The following is a 19,999-nucleotide window of genomic DNA, read 5'->3' as shown; positions in this document are numbered from 1 at the left end:
TGTATTTTATCAAAATTTAAAGAGAGTCCGTTTGCTGAGAACCACTTAATAATTTTGTGAAAAACATCATTTACAATTACATCCCTTAGTTCTTGGTTTTTGGATGTTATTACTATACTTGTATCATCAGCAAAAAGAACTAACTATGCATCTTCATCAACGTGGAATGGTAAGTCATTAATGTATATCAAGAACAGTAAAGGACCTAAGACCGAACCCTGTGGGACCCAGTACTTGATAGCCCCCCAGTTTGAGGAATCAGCTGTTGTTTTAACATTACATGAACCACTTATTTCAACTTTCTGCATTCTTCCAGTTAAGTATGAATTAAACCATTTGTGCACTCCTCCCTCAAACCATAATGATTTAGCTTATCTAAAAGAATTCCATGATTTACACAATCAAAGGCCTTTGAGAGATCACAAAAAATACCAATGGGTGATGTCCAGTTATTCAGAGCATTTAATATTTGATCAGTGAAAGCGTATATAGCATTTTCGGTTGAAAAGCCTTTCTGAAAACCAAACTGACATTTTGTTAGTACTTTATTTTTACAAATATGGGAGGCTACTCTTGAAAACATTACTTTCTCAAAAATTTTTGATAGAGCTGTCAGAAGAGAGATTGGGCGATAGTTGTTGACATCCAACGTATCCCCCTTTTTATGCAATGGTTTTACAATGGCATATTTCAGTCTATCAGGGAAAACACCCTGCTCCAAAGAGCTATTACATATGTGGCTGAGAATCCTACTTATCTGTGGGGAACAATCTTTAAGTATCTTGCTGGAAATGCCATCAATTCCGTAAGAACTTTTACTTTTCAGTGAGTTTATTATTTTACTGATTTCAGAGGGAGAGGTTGGTGGAAATACAGTTGTTTCAAACTGCACAGGTATGGCCTCTTCTATTAGAAGCCTTGCCTCTTCTATTAGAAGCCTTGCCTCTTCTAGTGAAGATCTAGATCCTATTTTCTCCACAACATTTAAAAAATGATTATTGAAAATATTTTCAATTTCTGATTGTTTGTTAGTACACTTGTCATTCAGTTTTATGGCACTAAAGTCTCCCTGTGCTCTTGGTTGCCCTGTTTCCCTTTCAATAATATTCCAAATTGCTTTAATTTTATTATCAGAGTTACTGATCTCAGACATGATACACATGCTTCTGGACTTTTTAATAACTTTTCTTAGTACTGCACAATAGTTTTTATAATATTGAACAATTTCGGGATCAGTACTCCCTCTTGCTGTTAGACACAGTTCTCTTTTACGGTTGCAGGATATTCTTATTCCTTTAGTTAGCCAAGGTTTTTTATATGTTTTCTCAGAATTGTGTTTAATTATTTTCTTGGGAAAACAATTTTCAAATACCCTTAAAAATGTATCGTGAAATAAGTTATATTTCAAGTTTGCATCGGGTTCCATATACACTTCATCCCAGTCTAGCTGCTTTAGGCTTTCCCTAAAGTTTGCAATATTTATATTGTTAATCGAACACTTTGAAATTCTGATTTGATATACTGCATGGAGCTATGTCATGTACTGTAACTAGCTGTGCACCATGATCTGAAAGACCATTCTCAACAGGATAAGCATTTATGTCCTTAAACTTATCTTGATCTATAAAAAAGTTATTTGGCTTGACACTGATCGATAGAGTTGCTGGATGTCCTCCTGAGGGATATTGTTCCAAATTCTTTCCAATTGGCACATTTGCTCATCAAAATTCTGAGCTGTTGGAAGGACCTGCCCATAATGCTGCAAATTTTTTCAATTGGCAAGAAATCCAGCGACCTTGCTGGCCAAGGTAAGGTTTGGCAAACATGAAGACAAACATGTGTAGGAGGACATTATCTTGCTGAAATGTAATCCCAGGATGGCTTCTCATGAATGGCAACAAAACAAGGCTTAGAATATTGTCAGTGTACCTGTGATGTAAGGGTACCACAGCTGCCAGCCAAAGATGTCCTGCTATAAAAAGAGATGGCACCCCAAACCATCACTTATAGCTGCTGGGCTGCATGGTGAGCAACAGTCAGGTCAGTAACCTTCCACTGTAACGGGTGTCTCCAGACATGTCTTTGGCCTGGAATCTTGTTGAGTGGACTAGAATTGTATTCAGTGATGAGTTCTGCTTCGAACTGAACCCTATGACCAGCGAAGACATATCTGGAGATGCCACAGACAGCAGTGGGATACCAACCTGATTGTCACCTGACATCCGGGAGTGATGGCCTGGGGTGCCATTTTTCAAAGCAGAACCCTTTGGTTGTCATCCATGGCACCCTTACAGCACAGCAGTTTGTCAACGATATTCTATGGCCGTTCCGTTCCCTCCATGGCAATCCATCCTGGGCTTAACATTTTAACAAGATAATGCCTGCCTGCACATGGTGAGACTTTCTACTGATAGTTTTCATGCTTGTCAAACCCTACCTTGGCCAGCAATTTCGCTGCATGTCTCCCCAGTTGAGAACATTTGGAGCATTATGGGCAGGGCCCTCCGATAGTTGGGAGGTTTGACAAGCTAACACGCCAATTGGACAGAATTTGGAATGACATATCTCAGGAGGACGTCCAACAACTCTATCAATCAACGCTATTGCATAAGGGCCAGAGATGGATCAACACATTACTGTTTTGCTCAATTTGTGAAGCTCTTTCTCTTGAATAAATGATCCAGTTATTCTTAAATTGTAGTCATTCGTTTGTCTGTACTTGTACATCACATCTACCGATTTACATTCCAGTCAGGTAATTCCTTCATGGTGCATCATCTGCTATTTTTTTAATAATTTTTTATTCCCCCCCCCCCCCCTCCTCCCCTCTCCCCCTTAGAGTTTATTTAGCTATCTAATGTATGCAAAGACCAAAAAACTTTTTAAGTAACTTCTAGATAACAGTGCTTTCAAAAGTTATGAAACATGATAGTCTATTAAAGAAGTCTTGTTGAACATACAACAGTTGGTATAGAAAAAATATTGACAGTTTCAGTAATTTGTCGACATGCAGTAATAACATTGTAAATTATCCTTTTGCTCCTTTGCGTATCAGATTTAAACTAATGAGACTTTCATTCAGACGTAGGGAACTCGGTTTAGGATGCATAAGTAATACATTCAGAAAGAAACTAATATCTCATAATGCCCAATTTAATTAAACCATTGCAGAAGCTGGCAATTTTGTGAGACAAGCTATGGGCAGAATTGTGAGTTGGCAGTATAGAAACTGAGATACATTATTTTCTGATCCTCATTCCATTTTTTCCAAAACAATTTATTACAGTGTGAATTAACTACTGTGATATGCAAAACTGCTGTGACATTTTAGTCTTCATTTAGCCTCTCATAGCTTAAACGCAGCAGAATGTATTAAAACAAATTTTCTGATCAGCTCGTAACAGGGGAGTATGTAATGATAGTTACAGCTAGATTAATAATTCTGTAATTCATGTACTATGGCAGAAATTACTTATCCATTAAGAATATTAAAAACTATAAAGTGCTTCAGTTACGTTCTTTGTGTTTTAAAGTATCTCAATTATATTTCTGTAATTACAGAGAATGACACTGAATCAATAAACTTACCTTTGTTGTGCTTACATTCTTTCCAGTGGAATTATTAACCACAGTGTCAGTCTTATAAGGGTTATCAACTTTTGTAGGTGATGGAATTTCAGCTTCCGGTAAAGCTGGTATTGACCTGTTTTCAACATCTCTGTGCAATGACAGGTCAAATGCAAACTGAGATATAGTATTAAATTTCTCAGATGTAAAATTTAACTCTGCTGATTCATGACTGTGAGTCGTGAGTGTGTTGGGTGATATGCCTGGAGAATTTTCATTTTCTTTAACATTCTCATCAAATAAATTTTCATCAAATGGTGATTCACCAGGAGACTCACTTTCTGAACCACTCTCAGACTCTATGTTATGTTCTGCAGGTGATTTTAGAGTAGAGGCCTCTGTTACTGGCTTCTGTTTTTTCTTGCCTCGTCCATGGTGATGTTTGTGCCTTGCTGCAGGTTTACTGTTGTTGCTTTCTTTCTTTACAGTTGCACCTTCCCCGTATTGAATATGAATGGCTGGCAATCCATAATCATTATCATCCTTCTCTGTGGTAGTATCCTCTTTGGTCTGAGTCTCACTGTCATCCTCATCCTCATTACTGACATCATACGAAGGCTGTGGTGGTCGTTTTTCTCGCAAGTGGCGCCTAATATCCTAAAAAATAAATTGAGTTACTAAATTGTAATACATAATGCATCCAAGAAGTTCAAGTAAACAGGATTTTCAGTGTAAAGCACTGGCCACATCTTGGTTATTTTTATAACACAAATAAAATATTATGGTTTCAGTAAAATCAAATAATGAAATCTAAATATGTGAAATACCTATTATTTAGAACAATTGTGTAAAGAGAGGACAGAAATTTACACTATAGAACTAAATCCTTCTGATATGGAGTAACAGAATCGATTCCACCTAATTATTTGCTTTTGAAGAAATTACCCTTCTGCTGAAATAGATCGATGTTGCAACAGGCTGAACTGTCAACTTATTTTTCTGTTTTCCAGTCATAGTGCTACATTTTGAAAGGAAAGACTGTAATTTAGCAACAATACATCAGGAAAAATTAAAATATCTGAGGACTTTTAACTGAAGGAGATGATGATGATGATGATGATGATGGCTGTGGTTTTAGAATGCTGAACTACTGAGTTATCAGCACTCTTCTATAAGACACTGATTAAAGAAGGTCAAAAAATGCAGTAACACAAAACACAGATACAAATAACGAATGACCATTTAATAGCAATGGGTGACAAAGCCATGCACCCAAATCCCTCTCCCAGTGTTTTGGGAAGGAGCACAGACAACACACAAAACCTCTACCACATTCACCTCACTGCCATTGAGGATAGTAGATGGGCCATGTGGAAGATACAAAGCGGTATGCAGGACAGACGATAAAACACACTCAAATAAAATATGGTTTCACACACTGATAAGTCCATTTGGCATAGGTTAAAAATGGCACAGATTACTGTGACAATGTCCCATTCTTAGCTACGTAAGGCCTACTTTTTCTGCTTGCCATGGCTGAAAGGAGGTAAGCCATGGTCACATTGTAGATTTCCCAAACAACAACTTATTTATTACTCCTCACTTCCAGTCACTGAGGCTCCCATAAACACATGGCGTCTCTTGTTACATATTTAGAAAGTACTTGCAGGATAAAACAACAAGCTGGTCAGTGAGAGCAAGCCTCCTTTGTGGCCACACCAGCAAGTTCATTTTCCCTAATTCCTAAATGCCTGGCACACAGCAGATAATTATGTCCTTCTCCTAGTCCACCCTATCTGTTGGATACAACTGTCCAAAATTTATGTAAAGAAGGAACTTGCAGACTCAGAGCAGATGAGAAATTTCTTGCTACAATATCATCTCTTATGCTCCAGTGCCATCAAGATAGAAAAAATTCTGCATGGTAGACGGAAAGTTGCTCTGGGAGCTGTTTCTTGAAGTAAAATTTGGAAAATGTAACTGAGCATCAGATAATGCACCCCCACTTAGATCCATCAGTGTAAAAACTGATCCAAAGAAAAAAATTATTTTGAAGGTCCATTTATCACCACTAAATGAGGACTACTTGCAGTAAATTGCTATTGTGCTCTGCATTTTATTGTACATTTATGACCTTGCACCAAATTAGGATTTGGTAGCTTTGACAACTAAATTATATTACTTAATGTAGATACCAAACACATAAAAATGGGATATACAAAAGAGATAATAATATTTGATTATTATGCAAAAACAGTCCCGTTAAATTAGCAGTACCATCCAAAGAAAACTCAACCTTTTTTGCCTCTCTATTAAGTGTACATATACTGCAACTGTATCTGAATGAAGAAGTCTGCAGGGAGTGTCTGTGAGATGTAAGGATCCAGGTCTTTCATATAGAGGGACCCAATGTTTGACACCAAGTGCGATCAATATTTTTTTCTGTAGAGAAAAGGAAGGAAGATCAAGTATTAAAACCCACTGACACCCACCAACAAAGAAAGCACTAGAAATGGAACACAAGTGTGGAATGGATAAGGATGAGGAAAGAAATCAGCAGTATCTTTTTCAGAGAAAGTATTGTGGCATTAATCTTAACTGTTTAAGTGTAACCATAGGAAACCTAAATTCGGAACGCAGACAGCAATCTGAACCCCATTATACCAAATTGCAAGTCCAGTTCCTTAACTACTATTAATAGTAGTCTCTGTTATACAACATGAAGCACATTTGTTCATGGCGTGCTATTCCTTTTTCACAGCATGTTTTGGCTAGAAATCAATGTGGGTCATATGTGGTAACAGGCACAGTAAAATTGACTGCAACATTGAAACTTAATAGCCAGTAACTGTTGTACGCAAATGATTATCATTACCAGTAGCTGTACTTATGCAAAGAAAATTTTTACTAGAGTCCAACAGTGTTTCCATTCACAAATTATTTTGTGCTGTAATCAGATTATTTACACATTATAAGACAGTCTTACATTTATTCAAAGTTCTCTGTGCTGTGCACTTAGCACTACACAGCAAAATCAGCAGAGGGCAAGCAGACACTGTCAGGCCAGGAGACTCAAAGTTAAAAGCAGTCGCTTCTCAGATACTGGAATAATTTTTGCTTCAACTATGGATACTCCATATTATCACATCCATCTGCCACTAGTGATGTCAGTCACCACAGAGACCACTGATAACCGTAAATACTTTTCTCTTCCACACAGTAGAGCACAGATGGAAATCATTCTGCCAGTGGCAGACAAATGGAGATGCACAACATACACTTGTCCAGCTTGTGTAGTTTCAGTTATCAGTTGCTGCCATAATAGCACACCATTAGTTATGAGTGGTCACCAGGCAGTTAAATGCTGAATGTCCATGGAAATTCAGCAGTTAAATGCTGAATGTCCCAGAAATTCAGATTCAAAGAATGAAGTTAGTAACTGTCATAGACAGTAGTTCATACAGAATTCTATAGTTTAGATGGTTCCTTTCAATTTGTTAGATTAGTTAGCATATAGGACTTGGACTCCAGTGCCAAACATGTAGCAGCAATCAAAATTGAGTATTCTGTGTACACTGTTTAAACAAATGTGTATTAATCTGTTGCCTATAGTAACTGATTTAAAGATGACCCCCAGTGAGCACATGTGTTGCAAGCATATGAGCCATGTACAGCAATGATTGTTCTGTGGTGGTGGTGGTGGTGGTGGTGGTGGTGGTGGGGGAGGGGGGGGGGGGGGAGGGCTGCATTCCTGTTACTTTGGACGTTGGGCACTAGATTTGCTTCAGTGAATACAACACACTGCCTACCCTTGCCATGACTACAGGTGGCTCATTCTCATCCGGGGGTGTGAATGACCTGCTCTTCCTTTTTAACTTTCCCCAGTCTACTCATCTCTCCTTGCCCAGAAATGAACTATTAATTCCAAAAGTTACGGGTCACATTTACTTTTGCATGTGTACTGCACATTTCATCTCCTGTAGGTAAAAACTGACCAGAAATTCTGTTTCAAATTTATTTTATTGATTGAATTTGTCTTGGATGCAATTTATTCAAAAGATTATGACATGATTGGATTATAATACAATTTTAAGTGTCACAAAATAAAGCAAAGCCAATACAGTTGCCTGATGATCTTCAGCTCATCCAAATAACTACGAGGGTTGAAATTTAAATAGTGGCAACTATTTATTCACAACCGATACAAAAGTGTTACATGTTTGCACCTGTTACTGTCCTTCAAAGTAGGCACCAGCATTGTGTAGAACCCATTGCCAGCGATGTGGAAGGTGTAGTATACCGTTAGCAGAGCCTATTCTGTTGATGGTGCAGATGGAGTGGTCTACTGCCTCTCAAATCTCTGGACAGTTCTGAAGCAAATGCCACGAAGTGGTTCCTTCATCTTTGGAATCAAATCAAAGTCACAATGACTTAAGTCATATTACTGTTCATTTTGGAGCATCACCTGTGACCAACTTTGCAAAAGAAGCAGCAACACTTTCTAGGCAACCCACCCATCATTTTGCATGACAATGCGTGGCACATACAGCACAAGCTGTGGCTGCTCTGTTCAGTTGATGGGACTGGGAAGTGGTGTACCATCCCTCATACTCCCTGGACTTCTGACTTTGACTTGTTTCTGAAGATGAACTTTGTGGCATTCGCTTCATAACTGTTACAGAGATATGACAGGCAGTAGACTGCTCCATTCACACCATCAACAGAACAGGCTCTGCTAACAGTGTATTATGCCTTCCACGTCACTGGCAGTAGGCTCTACACAATGCTGGTGACTACTTTGAAGGACAGTAACAAGTGCAAACACTTTACTCTTTTGTATCCGTTGTGAATAAATAGTTGCCACTATTTAAGTTCCAACCCTCATATATTTTTGTAGTGCGCTTTAAAGCAGGAGAAGCTTTGCATGTATTCTTACTGTTTTTGTTTTCATAAATGTGGTCTTTATGTGCAACAATTGAAACAGGATAAACAGATTAAGTTTCTTGCAGGATCACCTCAACAGACTATGAAATGAAATGAAAGAACTGAAATGGAATGAAATGATCCTATGGTATTATTGTCTGGCAGGCCCCATAAGGGATTATTTGACCACCATATGTGTCTTTTTATTTGACATTCAGTGACTTAGATGTCAATGATGATGGAATGATGATGACGACAACATAACATCCATTTCAATTTGAGTGATTTTCTAATAATACTTTGTGATATTTTACATGTTACCTGACATATAGTACCATATTTCACTATTTTGAAGGGCACTAGTGAAAATAATTACCATTCTAAGTACATTCCTAATAGCCTTGGTAATGATGTTATTTGTTATGAGTCTGTTCATGATAGAATAGTTCCCATTAAGATGAGTACTTCTCTTTTTTTGCAGTATCAGAATTTTTCAGTTCTGTCTCCCACTGAAGCTTCATCGGGCATAGAAACTAATGAATTTTTAGAGCTGCTAGAACATATCATCAGAAAGATACCTAAAAAGGAAATATTAGTTGTGGAGGTGATTTTAGTGTGAAGATAGATGAAACTATAGACAACGAACACATGAGACCTGTGGTTGGCCTTTGTGACTTGTGTACTAAGAAGAAATGGGAGGAGCAGCTACAGGAATCTTGAATGATTAATAACTTTGCTGCCTGTACTACCCTTTTCCAACATCATCCACAGCATTGCTACAAGTGGATTTCTCCTGGTGATACTGTTAGAAATCTGACTAATTTTGTGTTGGTCAGCTGGCATTGGTATACTTTAGTACTGGATTGCAAGATCTGTCATGGTGCAGATTGTGGCAGTGACCATCCTATGCTATTCCTGTAAATCCAGATAGAGCTGAAATTGATCAAAAGGACAAGAATAAGATAGGTTTGTATAACAGACAAAAATAGTCTCAAAGAGTTTGGAGAAAGAATGAGACCCTACCCCAGCAAGTAACAGAGGATGAAGTAGCCCCCCAACGTGGGACAGAGTGAAGGAATTAATCAGTTCTTCTCCACTTGAACAGATTACTAATATTCCTTTAATGAAGCCCTGGATTATGAAACTGATCTACCACTGATCAAAGAGAGGAAAGCACACTGAAGAAATGTGGCATACAAATTGCTCAGGTTGAAGAAGCATACAAAATACTTTGCCATGAAATACAGTGCAACTGCTGAGCTGACAAGACACAGAATCTCAGCAGTATTTTTGACATAACAGACCAGCATAAAAAGGTAAATCAAATGCCTGACCTCTTCAGGAAGGTAAAACAGTGTTACTTGAGAGTTCAAACCATGCATATGGGTGATAGAAGATATAAATGGCAATCTTATCAGTGACAAGAAAGAAATTATAACTGGTGGAATGGACAATGAAAAACCCTGCATTGCACAGGAAATAATATCAAGGAAGAAGACATTTGCATGGAATCAGACACAGAATCTGATATTCTATTCAGTGAAATTGAAAGTGCTATCAATCATTTGGAAAGAACAAAACCTGATGTACAGATGGTATTTCCAGAGAAATTCTGGCTGTGGTGTGAGAAGAAGGCAGACATGATTTACATTTAATATGTATTATGGTGCAGAAAGCTTGTTATGTCCTAAAGACTGGACTGCGTCTGTTCTAATTCCTCCGGACAAAAAGGATCAGTTAGAAACTGCTCCAGTTACCTGACTGTGCATTAATATCACATGATAGCAGAATCCTGTGTGTAAATCCAGATAGAGCTGAATGCCTAAAGACATTCCTGAGATCTCAGATTTCTTCTGAACAAGGAGGTTATGTGACAGGTAAAAGAACTAGAAAGGAAATAATGAATTTGATGCAGATAACTGAAAAGTTTCTTGAGTTCTGGTGTCCCTGCCTTCATTTGTTTCCTAAATTATAAAAAGGCCTTAGGCTCTGTGTCATATGGAACAAGTTGTGGCATGTGTTCAATGAGTTCGGGGTTCCAAGACACCCAGTGCTTTTTTTCTAAAAAAAAAGTTTGAGGGTACTCCGACATTTGATTAATGCAGTGAAAATTACTTATAATTGAAGCATGGGATACCACCCGTCTGCTTTTAGCCATGTCATCAACATGTCAAACTAAAAAAAAAAAAAAAAATTAATTAAAAAAGAAAAATACTGTAGCCCAAGGCTGTGCAATGTTCATGCCTTGTTTATTTCTTTCTACTCCTAAGCTTCCTACTTCTTTGCTAATTCTGCAGCCAAATTTTTTGTTTGAAATGATCAACCAGTCATTTTTCTCACAAAATGTGATTTATTGTTCCTGAGTCCAACATTCTGGATGATCATTTAATTTTCTGCCATGCACACGTTCGGTCACTGCATTTTCACACATAGGTTCAGTGCTCAAGTTTACAGTTTCCTTTTCATCATCCTTTGATGTTGAACTTCCTGGCTTTTCACTTGCACACAAATTATTGACAGTTTTTGGTTTTTTAGATGCAGGAGAACAAATAAAATAGTTTGTTAGTTTTCTGCTCATTTCTCACCTCCAACTTAACTTGCAACGAAAGACAGGACACACTGTAAAACTTCGCACAACCGACGGGAATGGAACAGCAAACACAAATGAATAAAGAATGACAAAACAAAGATGGCAATGAATCACGAAGGATCATCGTAGCGGGACTGTAGAGACCTCATCGGTACCTCGGTGTTTGAGCATATGCATATCCGTGTAGCACTACCACCGGCCCCACTATTAGCGGGCGAGGGCACTACATGCTTGTCGAACTGTCTGACAGCGATTCAGTTGTCGGGAACGGTTGCCACAGCTTCGAAATGCTTGAAACAGTCAATGACATCGCTTTTCCCACAAAAAACTGCACTGGTATCATTTGTATTGCAATTACCGACACGAAAAAATGCAATAAAAAATTTACGTCCGTGAAATAAATCTTCGGCACTCTTCCAAGTTCTCAACATCGTAAAAATATTATTCTGTCGACAAAAAGTTTAGGGGTATGCATCCCCCCAGCGTTCCCACAAAAAAACAGCACTGCAGACACCTAGTATCATTACTAAAAGGTGTTTATGACAGTCACACTGCAACCACAAATGTGGATGATGAATGCTCAGAGTGTGTGATATGACAAATGGAGTCTGAAAGGATTGTCTGTTGTCATCTTAGTTCTATAATATCTATGCAGAGTATGTCATCTGGGGTTACATTTTTACTGGGATGATGGAATTGTTATTTGGCAGCACAAAAATCAACAATCAGTGCTTTGCTGATGATACTCCTCTCATTGCAGAAAGTGAGGAAGAACTTAGTTATCTATTCTCCGGAGTGAATAAAATTAGTTTAAATTTCATTCTAGAGATAAATACGAAAAATACCAAAGTAATGGTTGTTAACTGACAACATGTAGATCAAATTTAACTTACAAGCTATTTAAAGGATTTGGAGGTAGTGAATGACTTTGTATACCTAGGATCTCTTATCAATGACACAGGAAACTGTGATAAAGAAATAAAATGATAAATCATCCTTGGCCAAGCTTTAATGGTTAAAGACCTGGCAAAACTAAGCAGTGTCCAAAACAGTGAAGTTGTGACAGGTGGAATCATTGGTGTTCCCTCTTTTATTGTACAGTTGCGAGATTTGGACCATGAAAGCTGGTGACAAGAGCCAAACTGATGCCTTCAAAATGTAATATGGAGGAAGATGTTATGCATACCATGCACAGAAAGAAGAACCAATGCTTCCTTTATAGAAGAACTTAGCTTCACAAGTAGTTTATATTCCCATGTCAGTCAAAGTCATTTTCAATTCCTTGGGCATATTTTGAGAAGAGAGGGAGATAATTTAGGAATGGCCATCTTGCAAGGCAAAATTGAAGGCAGGACATGCGGAAGGTCATTAAGTTAGTGGGTGGATCAAATGAAGAAGATTGCTGGCCTACCTCTCCACATTACATTGACACTGAGAAGAGCTGACGATCACTGCATATGGAAATGTCCAGTAGAAGATTTAGGTACTTAACAAATTAATGAAGAAATGACATGACACTCAGCAATGGGTAAACAGACTCTTGTCAGTGATGATGATGTGGACCAATGATAGTATACCACACAGAGTGACGTATCTGCATAATCTTATTTTGAGTCCAGTCACATTATTCATGACCTGTGTCTTTGTCAACAGAAGACAGTTTGTGATAGCACCACTGTTTTTGTGGGTAAAGGGAAGATGACAGTAGCAGAGCTGTGGTAATACTATGTCTCTCTTCTCTGAAGTGTTGCAGTAATGGCTTGAACAGTAGCAAGGGACTGGACTGAGACTTCAGTACACTTGTGGAAACTGGAAATCAGCATGTTGTAACACGAGTGCAGGTAAGACTTATAAACAGCAAGATACCTATTTCAACCCTAAATGTACCCAGGAATCATCTAACAGTGTCAGATGTCTGTGGCAGCATGGTGCTGTATATCTTCTGTGTACTGAGATGATGTATTTTTACCCTTCAGTGGGGTATAATCATAACTTACAAATTAAATCTATGCACTACATCAAGACACAAATCCAGACCCCTGCCTCTGTGCCACCAGCAACATTACCTACCCATGGCCCGTGCATCAGTTGAAAGTTCAAGCTCACCACTATTACCTCTGCATGTCTTCGAAATTAAACACAGGTCCTCCCTGCCATGTTTTTCACAGGTAATGTCCACAAGCTTTGTAGGAGAACCTCTGTGAAGTATGAAAGTCTTAACTTTGAGGCAATATTTGGTGATGTGTACTAAGATTGTTCCAAATGAAAGTGCACTTCCCACCAAAAATAAGTATGTGGGTTTTGATCCCATTTTTCAGCACAAGGTTTCTGCTCATTGTGTATATTTATCTTCTACAGATCTGAAATGTTTCACAGTTAGGATGTCAGCAAGGTGCTGTCCAATTTACTCACCCCATTTATGATGTTATCATTGCATCTCACCACAAAGGAACATCTGATCGACATCTACATCAGCATGCATACTCTGCAAGTCACCATATGGTGCTTGACGGAGGGTACCTGTACTTTTACTAGTCATTGCCTTTGCTGCTCCACTCATAAAATAGAGAGAGGGCTGGGGGCTGACTCCCTATATGCCTCCATATGAACTCTAATCTCTGTGGTCCTCACACAAAACGTATGTTGGTGGCAATTGAATTGTTCTACAGTCAGCTGCTAATGCCGGTTCTCTATATATTTTCTCAGTGGTATTCCTTGAAAAGAACATTGTCTTTCCTCCATGGATTCCCATCTGAGCTCCCAGAGCATCTCTGTAAGCCTTGCATGCTGATCAAATCCATTGCTAACAAATCTAGGAGCCCGCCTCTGCACTGCTTCAATGTCTTTCTTTGATCTGACCTGTTGGGGGTACCAAACACTTCAGCAGTACTCAAGAATGGGTCACACTAATGTTCTACATGTGGTCTCCATTACAGATGAACCACACTTTCTTAAAATTCTTCCAATAAACTGAAGTCAACCATTCACTTTCCTGACTGCAATCCTTATATGCTCATTCCATTTCATTTCATTTTGCAGTGTTACACCTAGATACCAACGTGACTGTGTCAAGCAGCACACTACTAAGGCTGCATTCGAATGTTAGGAGATTGTTTTTCTTACTCACTTGCATTAACTTACATCCTTATACATTTAGAGCTAGTTGCCATTCGTCACGCTGACAGAAATTTTGTCTAAGTCATCTTGTATTCTCATACAGTCACTCAATGACAACACCTTCCCTTACACTACAGCATCATCAGCAAACAGCCACAGATTGCTGCTCACCCTGTCTATCAGACCATTTATGTATATAGGGAATAATAGCAGTGCTATCACATTTCCCTGGTGCCTCCTGACAATACCCTTGTCTGTGAGGAACACTCGCTGTTGAGGACAACATACTGTGTCTTATCACTTATGAAGTCTTTGAGCCATTCACATATGTGGAAACCTATACTGTATACTCGTACCTACATTAACAGTCTGCAGTGGTGCACCATGTAAAACACTTTTCGAAAAGTAGGAATATTAAATCAGCTTGTTGCCCTTCATCCATGGTTTGCAGGATATAATGTGAGAAAAGTAACATCAGAGGATAACAATAGAGACACTCAACTGGTCCTTTTCAAGACCAAAAATATTGAAAACTTCATTGAATATTGAAGGACTGTCAAAAGAGAAAGAAATGTTACCATCAGATTACGGAAAACAACATTCATTGGACATTTTAGCATTGCCAGAAATGCACAGAGGAGTAAATGACCAATGACCAAAAACTGGAGGGAAGAAAGTGGTATTACAGTGCCCTAATGAACAATATGGTAGCCTATCTTTGTAAGACCAGATACAGAGATTATGTCAATAAGTATCATGGACATAAACAACATTGCATTTTAACAACTGAGCTGCAGTTGTGTACTGTTATGCCAGTGTAAAAACCATCTAATATTGATTTTATCTTCCACATGCCAAATTTTCAAAATGAAAACTTCAAGATTTATTTGGAGATTTTAATGATCAAAATGTCAGCTGGGGATATAACTTGATTGATAAAAAATGGGAAAGAACTAGAAAGTTGGACCAAAAGAGAGGGACTGAAGCTTTTTATGTGACCCAAAACTCAGACCATCATTTAACAGTGGCAGATGACAAAGAGGGTATAATCCTTACAATATTTTCAACTGATCTGGGCATGAAACAGAACAGTTGAAGAGTGTGGAAACTGATAAAAAACATTAGCTATGATCCTGCGAGTCTACCATTGAGCACAAATGCCACTCAAATGGCCACTGAATCAAGAGACAAGACAGAAGGCAACTAGGCTGAATCTCAAGGAAAGTACCAAAGGAGAGGTCAAATCTCTGGTTGAAAAACTGAGAAGAACAGTAAGAAAACAGAAAAGAAATATAGCAGCAGGCTCCTTAACATACTAACTGACCAAATACAACAGTTTGGCTCAAGAACTGATGAATGGATAGTGTGGATGATGAATGGATGTTTGGAAAAATTTCAGATTTCAAAACTGCGATGGAAGGATTAAGTAGTAACACAACTAAAGTCTGGTAAGCACCAACTGAGCCAACAAAATTCCATCTTTTTTCTTTAACCTGCCCCCTATAAAAGCTATTTTAGAGGATAATTGTGCAAAGAACAGCATCCAAAATGAATACAAAACTTATCCCTGAACAAACAGGTTTCAGACAAGGGAAACTGTGCTGTAGTGAGATACCAAATTTGACGCAACACATTGAAGGTGGTTTGTAAAGGATATTAATAACTGCTGCAGTCGTTGTTGACCTCTCTTATAACCAGCTGCTCACCAGCCACTTCTTCTTTCAGCACAATTGTCTGCAATCAGCAGGTAATCTGTCACAGTGCCACAGGCACTTTTCCATTGGAGACAGTAGTGCACTGAGCATTGCAAGTACTCCATGTGTTATGGAAACATTACTGCTGATGGACAATAACAAGCCTGCTGGCATGCTAACCTCTAGCAGATACCACCAGAGGTGCCGGCCTCACCTACAAGCACAAATTTTATGTACTTCACAGTATGCATGCAAACAGTTGATGATTGAATGACAATTCCAAGGTAGCAATTAAGTACAGTTTTATTTGCACAACACACCAAAGCATAATTCAATATAAGGCAGAGTTTGAGCAACACAACTAAAAGATTGTCCTGATCTGATATTAGTATGGCACAATCAAATTTTGTAGTCATGTTGGTCATGTTAGCCACCACTAGTCACAAGTACATAGTTTAGTTTCCACAGAAGCACTAATGGTTCAGTAGCACTGAGTCCTGTGAAGGTCAGCATCACAGGAGGTAAAGACCCTGAGGGAGTCAACTGGTGGCTTGGTGTGTTTGATGTGGAGTGGAATCCCTGGTGGCTGCTGGAGTGACATTGCACCATGGTGTAGGTTTGGCCACCCGGGCTGGGCCCATCTGGGTAGCTCTGAATGATGAGCTGCTGATCACGGCCAGTGTTATGCCCAGAGACTGAGCATATGCTCTTTGCTAGCAATCAAGCCACATCTCGAGTAGGCTGCAAGTGGAAGGATATCAAATATCGCTTGGTGAACATGTGACTTGCAGATGCAGCATAGTCCCTTTGATTGCAGTGTCACTGTCACCTATGAGAGCATTGTATGTGGGCGAGGCCGTTGCCTCTGCTGGCGCCTGGTAGACGTTAGTATGTCAACAGCCATGGTATTGTCCATCAGCAATAATGTTTCCAATACACAGAGCACTTTCAATGCTCAGCCCATGTCTGTCTTCTAAGGAGAAGCACTGGAGCAGACTACCCTGGTCACAAGCATTGTGCTGGAAGTACTAGTGGCTAGCAAGTGGCTGACTGTAACCCTCTCTGATGTGTATGAAATAACGAATGGCATCCAACTTTCCTACATGTTAAGACGCATGCTGCAGAATCGAAGACGGAGGAACCAAAAGTATGGATTACCACAAGGGAACATTCTTTATCCTGTTCTGTACAATATGTACACAAATGACCAACTACACCAACTGGAAATAAAAAGATTCATAAATGCAGATGACACTGCCATCGCTGCTCAGGAAACAACACTTGAAGAGATTGAAAGAAAACTGACAGAGGCCTTGGAAACCTTTGGGGACTACTGTGTGGACAATTTTCTGTGACCTTATGCAGGAAAAACTCAAGTATGCACATTTCACCTGCGTAACAGAGAAGTCACAAGACAGTTGGAAACAGAATGGAGATGGGTTAGACTACACCACTGCACCAACCCAAAATACTTGAGAGTCAGCCTAGACCATTCTCTGCCATTTAAAAACATTGCACTGAGTTTATAGGAAAATACACTCCTGGAAATTGAAATAAGAACACCGTGAATTCATTGTCCCAGGAAGGGGAAACTTTATTGACACATTCCTGGGGTCAGATACATCACATGATCACACTGACAGAACCACAGGCACATAGACACAGACAACAGAGCATGCACAATGTCGGCACTAGTACAGTGTATATCCACCTTTCGCAGCAATGCAGGCTGCTATTCTCCCATGGAGACGATCGTAGAGATGCTGGATGTAGTCCTGTGGAACGGCTTGCCATGCCATTTCCACCTGGTGCCTCAGTTGGACCAGCGTTCGTGCTGGACGTGCAGACCGCGTGAGACGACGCTTCATCCAGTCCCAAACATGCTTAATGGGGGACAGATCCGGAGATCTTGCTGGCCAGGGTAGTTGACTTACACCTTCTAGAGCACGTTGGGTGGCACGGGATACATGCGGACGTGCATTGTCCTGTTGGAACAGCAAGTTCCCTTGCCGGTCTAGGAATGGGTTCGATGATGGTTTGGATGTACCGTGCACTATTCAGTGTCCCCTCGACGATCACCAGTGGTGTACGGCCAGTGTAGGAGATCGCTCCCCACACCATGATGCCGGGTGTTGGCCCTGTGTGCCTCGGTCGTATGCAGTCCTGATTGTGGTGCTCACCTGCACAGTGCCAAACACGCATGCGACCATCATTGGCACCAAGGCAGAAGCGACTCTCATCGCTGAAGATGACACGTCTCCATTCGTCCCTCCATTCATGCCTGTCGCGACACCACTGGAGGCGGGCTGCACGATGTTGGGGCGTGAGCGGAAGATGGCCTAACAGTGTGCGGGACCGTAGCCCAGCTTCATGGAGACGGTTGCGAATGGTCCTCGCCGATACCCCAGCAGCAACAGTGTCCCTAATTTGCTGGGAAGTGGCGGTGCGGTCCCCTACGGCACTGCGTAGGATCCTACGGTCTTGGCGTGCATCCGTGCGTCGCTGCGGTCCGGTCCCAGGTTGACGGGCACATGCACCTTCCGCCGACCACTGGCGACAACATCGATGTACTGTGGAGACCTCACGCCCCACGTGTTGAGCAATTCGGCGGTACGTCCACCTGGCCTCCCGCATGCCCACTATACGCCCTCGCTCAAAGTCCGTCAACTGCACATACGGTTCACGTCCACGCTGTCGCGGCATGCTACCAGTGTTAAAGACTGCGATGGAGCTCCGTATGCCACGGCAAACTGGCTGACACTGACGGCGGCGGTGCACAAATGCTGCGCAGCTAGCGCCATTCGATGGCCAACACCGCGGTTCCTGGGGTGTCCGCTGTTCCGTGCGTGTGATCATTGCTTGTACAGCCCTCTCGCAGTGTCCGGAGCAAGTATGGTGGGTCTGACACACCGGTGTCAATGTGTTCTTTTTTCCATTTCCAGGAGTGTATGTGCAGGACTCTATATTGTATATAAACTAACTGATCAATGTGAGGAGAACAGCCTGAAGTTCTTTGATCATCAGCAATGGGGCTATGTTTTGCAGCAAGTACTCCCCATATGGAGAGGGTGGCTGCAGTTGTTGCAAACAGGATTCATCGTGAAGACATGTGACCAAACAGAAACACCAGAAACAATGCACAGGAGGTGAGGTACAGAGCTTCACGCCGCAATGGTAAACCATAACTTTGACTTTTCCAGAAGGTTATCCTCCTTAAAAGTCAGGATGAAAGTGCTGGTATCAGTGAGATTGTCCTTACGATCTGTCTTGACTCACCGGACAAAATGAAAACTGTACTGTGCCAGATTAATCTTGAGTTTCTTGTCAGATTGGAGGAGGAGATCCCTACACAAGATAATGCTATGGATCATATTTAAGGAGTGATGCTCACTGGTATGTCTCCTAAGCATTTGCAGCTAACACAAAGGGAAGCTGAGTGACTGGCAGAAGAGGTTTTAATCAGGAGGGAACCAGATGGCATCTCAGTAAGTGAGTCAACTTCACCAAACTTATCTTTGATATGTAAAAAAAAAGGGGTTTGGCAGCAGCAAAAGTCTCCCCATCTATCCTGGAACAAACCAAGTAATGGAAAAAGGTTTTCACCCCACCTTGGCAGGTCCAGCCTTCCTCTCAGTGGATGGCCAGGGAGGGAAAGGCCAAGGGCACAAAAGTAGGAGCAGAGAGAGAATGATTGCTGTCTGAAGAGACGACTGCAGAAGAGCAGCCAGAAGTATGAAGCTTAGCATGCTTCACGTGCAGAGTGTCTGGACTGTTACCACCCACTCCAATCAGGGACTCACACTGCTGCAACACCCAGCCACAGCAAGGGCTGCCTGGTGTGATGGTCGTTGCTGGGATTTCCAATGACCCCAAGAGATAAGCAACCTCTCCTAGGCATACACGAGGTGGTGAATAGCTCAGGTACCAGGAATGATTCCCTGTGTTGTAGGAGGCTCAGTGAGATAGTTACATAACAGCTCCACCCCACAGACTGACTATTTGTGCTAGTGACCTAACAAGGGGGAAAGGGGGAGGGGGAGGAGAGGGGCCTGAGAGGAACCCATGTCAGAGATACTAGGGAGGGAGTTATTTGCCAAAAGGCTCATTC

General features: G+C 40.6%; 1 protein-coding gene across 1 annotated transcript in view; it reads right to left on the bottom strand.

Annotated features, from left to right (window-relative positions):
- The window catches only part of LOC124774601 (extracellular sulfatase SULF-1 homolog), a 449,198-nt gene that overhangs the window by 55,988 nt on the left and 373,211 nt on the right, over window positions 1-19,999 (bottom strand). Inside the window, exon 14 of the mRNA XM_047249494.1 lies at window positions 3,589-4,224. Within this exon, the coding sequence (XP_047105450.1) occupies window positions 3,589-4,224 (636 nt within the window). The remainder of the gene's footprint in view (window positions 1-3,588; window positions 4,225-19,999) is intronic.

The sequence above is a fragment of the Schistocerca piceifrons genome, chromosome 2 (genome assembly GCF_021461385.2).
Source record: "Schistocerca piceifrons isolate TAMUIC-IGC-003096 chromosome 2, iqSchPice1.1, whole genome shotgun sequence".
Classification (NCBI taxonomy): Eukaryota; Metazoa; Arthropoda; class Insecta; order Orthoptera; family Acrididae; genus Schistocerca; species Schistocerca piceifrons.
This window is presented reverse-complemented; position numbering and strand designations above follow the sequence as displayed.